We start from the raw sequence: 8,097 nt of genomic DNA on the forward strand, positions 1-8,097 counted from the left end.
GGGACCTGCTAGAAGCCTCTGGCAGGTCCCGGCCAATAGGAAACAGTTCGGCGGATCTAGCTGTCACTGCTAGCTCCGCCCAATTGTTTTTTATTTTTATTTTTTTAATCTTTATTTATTTTTTAATTATATCTTTATAATTTTTTTTTTTTTTTCGGAGGTACCGAGCAGAATAGCCGAGCAGAATGCTATTCCTATTCAGAATGCCATTGTGCTATTCACTCGCTGCCGTTCGGCCCCTATGTGAATAGTGGCGAACAGTAGTGAGTGAGCTGCTGGAGCTTTGGTCGAAGTCCTTCTGCACTTCGGCTCAGCCGAACATGCAGAGCAGGTTTGGGTGACCGAAATGCAGCTGAAATCAGCCGTACTGAGCCGTAGTGAATAGCCGAACGGCTGGGTTATTAACCTAGCTGCCTTCGGCAGCTTTGTGAAGAACCCCCTAAGTCTTGCATTAAGTCTTGCAGAGGGGCTACCACTACACTGCACAGGTTAACTGCTCGTTTTAGTCTAGGGGCTAAAATAAAAAAATTTACTTACCTCATCCTCTGTCCTGCCTGGCTGCTAGACCAGTCCCTGAGTGGAGGGGGAGAGAGGTAGGTAAGTGGTCACTGCCGCAGGACCGTGGACAAAGTGAGTATATCTTCTTTATTTTAGCCCTTAGACCAAAACAAGCAGCTAACCGTTGCAGTGAGGGTGTAGTCCCATTGCAAGGGTTAATTTTTCAATTGCCTGGAGTTCTTTAAGTGAATATTTTAGTAAAAACCTTCTTTAATAACAAACAGTAACAGTTAATGTTTTTGTGCTCTCCATTAACACAGTTTGTATTGCAATACTTTTCAACTATACAGTGCTAATAGATGATGCAATATCCTCATCTAATCATGTGTAAAATGATACCTCAATTACAGCTGACCTTGGACAAGATGCTATAATGAGAGTATTTAGCACTTTGAATAAATGTGATGCCTTCCTTTGTAAAGCATTGATGCACTGATGATGGTGGCACGCAGACATGCACTGCAAGGAGTTTTTTCCTCTTTTAAATTTAAGGTAAACTACCTTATAGAGGGCCCAACTTATCTAGATCTCAGGATGTATCAACAACACTCATGACAATATATCATTTGTCTATTTAACATGTGTTGTTTCTTGAAGCTGACATACATCTGCTAGCAATGGAAGCTTTCATCAAGATGAGGCTGGGAAAATTTTGTGAAAGATAGCTCGATTTATAGCATGTAGCTAACATACTTTTGTATTTGTGTGTGTGTTTACTCAATCTCAGCAAAAAGATACATTTTTAATAATGTTTACATAAGAAATGAATCTAATCGAAAGAAAAAAAAATACTTTGTGTCTTATGAATTATAGCATCAACTCACATGCCACACATATTTGACTAACTGGTAATGCATACTATGAGCGCACAGGAAATCATTTTATGATCAGGCATTGGTGAGAAGATATGTGGCAATAAGTTCACAAAGGTTTAACACATGTATTAGGGGCAATATTTATCTATGTGACCGTAATTTTCAACTCTTGCTGGACACATTGACAATTGAAAAATAAGGGGTCTATTCACAAAGCTGCCGAAGGACCTAGCCCTTGCTTCGGCTGATCCTTCGGCTAGCTTCGACCCCAGGACCCCTTTGGTTCATTAGAACCGAAGGGCTGCTGTACGGGCTATTCACTATAGCCTGTACAGCTCCCGAAGTTGGCCGAGGGGCTCAGTCGAGCTGAAGGAATATCCATCGGCTCGACCAGGCCGAGGTGAAAGCCGAAGCTGGCCGAACAGCCTGCTACTGACTGCTGGCCGGAGCCAGCCATCATCTCACGGCTGGCTCCGGCCACTTGCACAGACAGATCAGCGTCCCTGGTTACCAGGAAAACCAGGGATGCTGATCTCCAGACAGCCCAACTCTCCCTGACGCTCAGGAGCGAAACACTTTCTCCCAGAAAGTTTTACTCTGCTCGATCGAGCAGAGTAAACCTTTCCCTGCTCTGTTGTCTTTTTTTTTTCTTCTGACATCGGAGCCGTTGGCTGCCGTCAGAATAAAGCGAGTAGCCTGCCGAAAGTTCGTCTCAGCCGATCCAGATGTTGGATCGGCTGAGTCGAACTCCTTCTGCACTTCGGGTGCATGTTCGGCTGCACTTCGGGTGCATGTTCGGCCGACCCAAACCCAGCCGCAGAAAGCCTATATATGGCTGATTTTAGTTGGTGTACGGCTGATATGAATAGCCGAACAGCGTTCGGGTCACTTCACTTCGGGTCGGTTATTCACTTGGCTGCCTACGGCAGCTTTGTGAACAGACCCCTCAGTGTTTTTGGGGAATGCTCTTCCAGTGTAAATAATTGATTTGGCAGAACACCTGCAAAACTGGGTATAGGAGCCTTTCAGTGAAGTAAAATGGTTTTCCTGGCCTGGAAAAAAAATCTAGGTATACTATGCTTATGTAAGGGAGGAAGAAAGTCATTAGGAATACCCACAAGGCTAACCTCAGGAGTTGCAGGAACAGTAAAGCCCATGGGAGTGTCCAACACGGTTATTCACAAAAGGGTGAAGAGTTTGGAGAAGGCTGGGGAAGTGAACAATCTAGGGCAACATATCTGATTTGGAAACATTCCCCAGTTCAGCTCACTTTCCAGTTCAGCTATGTTGTCCTAGATTGTTCACTTCTCCTGCCTTCTCCAACCTCTTCACCCTTCTGTGAATAACCCTGTAAGTAAAGGAGTAACCCTTTTCATAGCACACCAATATGAAAGCAAGTCCAAAACATATAAAACTGTGGTTCCTGGAGAGTCATGACATCTGGGTCATCTGGCTTCAGGCACCACTATTGCACCAACTTTAATTCTGTGTTTCTCTATACTGCTTGCTGGCTACCATGGTAGTGCTAACAGGTTAACTTGCTGATGAGGGTGCGAAACACTATCACGTATCACACCGTAGAACATCACTGTGACCTTGTCCTCTTTAATAAACCAACTTCCTTTAGTGGCCTCATACAAAATGTGTGCAGTTTGCCAGCATGGAGGTGAAGTTTAGCTGGAATCGGATGAGAGATAACTGAACCCTGGAAGCAGTGCTCACAAAATGCAGGCAATAGGCAATAGTCTAGTGACCATTGGTTCCTGTGGTCTTCACAACTGGACCTTTCCCCATTAATGAATTACCATACCTTATTCTGTGCTGTATTTCTGTGCAGAGGCTGAAATTTTGAGAGAGGCAGAGCTTTGCTTCCTCATGTGAGAGCCTCTAGCAAGAAGAACAGCAAGAGCAGCTCAGCAATGACTTCACCAAATATCACTCCAAGTCTCAACAGTCAGAGGGATCAGTGCCTTAGATCTCACACAGCAGATATACAGTTATGAGGCTGTATGCATAAGAGTGCCTATGCAGACTCACATTTCAGGAGGCTTTTAAGACAAAGGCAATAGTTTCAGGATACTGCTTAAGCAACATTAACATATCTTAATTTTCCCTATAATATAGCAAATCTTCACGTTATGAGTTCATTTCCATTTTAATATCACCCTTTAAAAATATCCCCAAACCTACATGAATAAACATTAGAAAAAAGAGCAAATGCTTATATTTCCCACCTGCACATTATTTCCATAAAAATATAGGTGTTATATACAGTAGCTAGCAAACATCAGCAATAGAACTTGGAAAGGTGGTATTGTGTTTGTCTTCTGATTTATAACATGAACAAGTATCCACATTAAAGAATTTAGAAGTTTACACCTACTAATTTTAATTTTCCTCCCAGCACATTGGCAAACTGTTGGTGCATCCAATAGCAACAGAGGGCAGTAAGAATTCCAATCAGGGAGCTAATTATATTTTAGAACTAAGATTAAACTGTATGATTTTGGGGGGAAATGTCAACCATAGTTGTCCTTTAAAAAGCCAGCACATTAATTAAATTGATACGGAAATCAGCCCTGACATTTTATTTTCTACAGTCATTAGTAAATTCACATGTTGTATGAGGGAGAAGAAATGACTGATGATGACATACTGTTCTTTATTCATCACTTAATAATCTAGGACAAGGTTGTAGCATATGCACAAGAAATTCATATTCTAGGGAAAAAACAGCCATGGAAGACAAATGGTTTAGGTCTTGTAAGTGAATTATTAGCATCCATTATTAAAAGGGTCCTGCCTCTAATTGTGCCTCATTCTCATAGGAATACAAGTTGCATGTGTGGAAAAGTTTAACTCTTTCCTTTCTAACATTAAATGAAAAGGGCTGCAAACTCTGTCATAGAAATGCACTCCGATGACACATGCCAATGCTCCATACTGCAAACAGCTTGTGTTATAAGCAGGCATATATTAAAATGCTCTGGCTTCAAATCCACACATATTTAAATGCTCTTTTTCAGTCTCATAAGCATGCATTTAAATGTTAAAAACAATCTTTTATTTTCCTAGCTTGGCACAGAATGGGTAAACTATACAAGATATTATATATGAGGGGATTTACTCTGCAGCAGAGCTAACAAATCATCACTAAGTGGGATTTTTGACCTTAGCAAAACATTGTCATGAGAGTAACAGTGTTGCTCTGCAGAAGAAGTCTTGTACAAACAAAAACACACGTTGCTGCCACATCTATGGGGAAAAGCCAGCAGTAATTTATTTTCACACCACTGTCGCTCAGACTTTGCAACATCCATACACCACAGATGAACAGCTTTAAAAACCAGACTACCTTTATGTCATCTGAGTCATTTTGTCTGCTTTACTAAATATTCATATTTTTATTATTCGTTAAAAAGCATCACTCCACATAGCTTTGTATAAGTTCCAGATGGTTTACAATATATCCAAACCCAAACCCAAAAATGTAATATATTGCAGTTTACCAGTCCTTAGATGTAATGGCTGCATTAGTTTTATTTTCTAGGTTTTTTCCCCCTAACTTTTAACCTGGTAATCCTGCAAATAACCCACTTCCAGTCCCTGGGTGGCTACAATCAATCCTCCAATGCTATGACCAGTCAGCTCTCATACACTGACAATCTTCTATATTTATGCATAAGAACTGAGCAGTAAAGTAACTACTGTAATTTACAGATTACAGTAGTTACTTTATATGTTACGTAGCTTAACAGTAAGAAAAATGTTGTGATAATAGGTTTAGAGCCTGTATCCATCAATGTACTCTGTATGTTGTATGTCTTCGGCACCGGAACACACAGCTTGACAGGACTGTTTTTCTTTTTAACACAACAGCACAATTTCCCATGGCTAGCACAAGGGACATATTTTATATGTGCAGCGGGTGTTAGTTTGTCATCACAGCTGTGCATTTAGCAAATTCGGAAAGACAGCTCTCTCGTGAGTTAAAACACACAGCAGACACAACCTTGAAGACTTCTCCATAAAAAATCTAATCTCTGCATATAATGAATGTAGAGAAGTTAATATAAACAACCTTCTCTAATATGTGCAAATCAACATACAGTATGTCAGGGTTGGAAAAAAAAGGTACCAGGTACATCACCACTACTCTACAACAGCGTTTCTCAACTTTGTTTTCAGTCACAGCACAATTCAATAGTAAAAATTTAGAAAACAGAGTGTGGTCCCTCCAAAATCCATACCAGTCCCCTACCTGAGATACGAGTTTGGTATGCATTTTAAGAGGGGACTCCATACAAAAAAAAGTGGGGTTCCCCCTTCACATCTGAAACCCCCTTTCACATCAGAATCCCCCTATTAAATCAGAGTCCCTCTTTACACCAGGAGCTCCCCTCCACATCAGGAGCTCCCCTCCACATTAGGAGCCCCCTCCTATCACATTAGAGTCACCCTCTGTCACACTAGGAGCTCCCTCCTTTCACATCAGATGCCCCCATTTTTACATCAGAGTTCCTTTTTACATCACAAGTTTTTGTGCATGTATTATGCGTATAAATCAAATTGCGCGTTTTTATGAGCAGATTATAGCTAATTGACTTCAATGAGCAAACCCGCATAAAACACAAGTAACGCGCAAAAATAAAGCATACGCACGTTTTCAAGCATTTCCAATTGAGTCTATGGGGCCAAAACGAACTGGGATATGCCAAAAAAAAAAACTCTTGTACTTTTTCCAGCTACAAGCATTTTGCTTATTGCGATAAAATGCTCAGATGTGAACAGGGCCATAGAAATTAATTGATTTTTTGGGGCATATTTTTTGAGCGTTTGTAGGGCAGAAAAGTGCTACAAAATGCTCAGTGTGAACCAGGCCTAAGAGTCCCCTTCACAGTCCTCCCAAAAGAGTCCTACTATTAAGCCACAGCTGTGGCAGCATGGTAGAGTGTGGGAGGCTAAGCAAGGCTGGATGGAGGGAACTTCCATTCTTTTCTGAATGGATCTCAAACTCCCTGGATTAGTGTAATAAATGTCCTGGTGCTGGTGGCCATTGTGCCTGCACTATAGAAAGGCATGACACTGTGAAAACATATAGACACTCCTGAGAAAGCCTGGCACCCTGGTTGAGAAAGGCTGCTCTGCAGTAGTATTTACTAACCTTCAGAGGAATTCTCAGCCTGTCCTAGACTAATTAGGAAGGCCAAGATTGCCCATTCTCAGACAGATCTGTCATCTAAACATTCAAACCTTCTGCATCTCATGCAATCTTTTTTTCCTGTGCTAGTTCTTCTTTAAGATCATGGTGAGTCAGCGAGAGCTATGCCCTGTCTGTGTTTATTTCCATCACTTCATCCTCATGACTGACACAAAGCCACTGGATTAAAAACTCTTATTGGGTTATGCAATGCAGAATGTTATTTTTCTAGGTTCAGAAATGCTCAACTCTGACATGTATAAGAGGAGGGGTGGCCACACACCTCATCATTGTTTGAGTTCTAAATTGCACAGCTTATATTATATTCTAGTTTAAATGCAAATAGTGCTCAGCAGTGTTCTTTAAAATAGCTAAAGATGGTCAGCGTCACAGCAACAATCTTAATGATACCTAATGTACTTGACATTCTGTTTTTAATTAAATTACATTTTACTGAATGCATGCACTCAACGGACTGATCTCTTTTCTGTGAGAAGGAAACAATTACCAAATCTTTTGCAAAGATTTTCCAGCAATCCTAAATATGTCTGTATACTCTTGTGCCCTTACCTTCATGTTACCTGATAATTGAATGTTGGACAGATTTCTAGAGAGCATCCATGTGCAGCCACTCCCCCTGGCATTATTTATGATAGAAAATTATTAATGTTTAGGTTAATGAAAGGCCCAAATAAGTTTGAAATCACTACTCACCTTGCACATAAAGACCATTTTGCTGCACAGAAGCATTTACTATTGGGTACGTCTTTGAGTAATTTGCCCCTGTTTGCACTTGAGGGGGCTGTGGAGTTCGCCTCTGCATCATATTTAAGGAAGCATTCATTCTCCTTGGGCTCAGATGATGAGGTGAAAATCTAAAAACACAACAATGTAATATTTACTCAATATAGGTATAGAATCAGCATTTACAAATCCAGTTGTTGCTTATCACCACATGTTATACTGTCAAGCAGTGTCTACTGAAATATATGTGGAGTACATTACAGTACAAGAAACACAGAAAATCTAGTTAAAAAATTACCAAAGAGATGTAATTGCAATTTTAGAATCCTAATATAAGATATTTGGAACCCTAACTATTCCAGCAAGCAAACATTGCGGTAACACTGTGGGTACCATGAGTAATGGTACAGTATTAATACTATACCTATAATCAGTATAGTATTCAAAGATAAAAAAAGTCTTATCTGGACCATTCTCCGGCCATGTTGTCCTTTAATCTGCCACCAGCACTATATATTTACCCGAACCAGAGTGAAAGTATCATAGTTTACCTACTCCTCCTCAGCTATAATTATGTGTAACCTCCAACTACTCTCTTTTTTTTCACAGGTAGAAATTTGTATTGTTTCGTTAAACATATGACAAAACAGACAGCACAAGAAAAGTAAAATGAGCAAATCACATTTTACAGACAGGCAGTACGAAAAAATAAAACAAAATTTAAATGAAATACATACACAACAAACAGACAAAGCAAAATAAAGCGTGGATCTCACGTGG

At 40.3% G+C, this 8,097-nt stretch overlaps 1 protein-coding gene across 2 annotated transcripts in view; it reads right to left on the reverse strand.

Moving 5' to 3' along the window:
- Window positions 1–8,097, reverse strand: part of GLIS3 (GLIS family zinc finger 3) — a 303,011-nt gene that overhangs the window by 30,543 nt on the left and 264,371 nt on the right. For both annotated transcript variants that reach the window (XM_018562054.1, XM_018562053.1), the window contains one exon: window positions 7,288–7,448. In XM_018562054.1, the coding sequence (XP_018417556.1) occupies window positions 7,288–7,448 (161 nt within the window). The remainder of the gene's footprint in view (window positions 1–7,287; window positions 7,449–8,097) is intronic.

This window comes from Nanorana parkeri, unplaced genomic scaffold, assembly GCF_000935625.1.
Source record: "Nanorana parkeri isolate BGI_ZX_2015 unplaced genomic scaffold, ASM93562v1 scaffold558, whole genome shotgun sequence".
In the NCBI taxonomy this organism is placed as follows: domain Eukaryota; kingdom Metazoa; phylum Chordata; class Amphibia; order Anura; family Dicroglossidae; genus Nanorana; species Nanorana parkeri.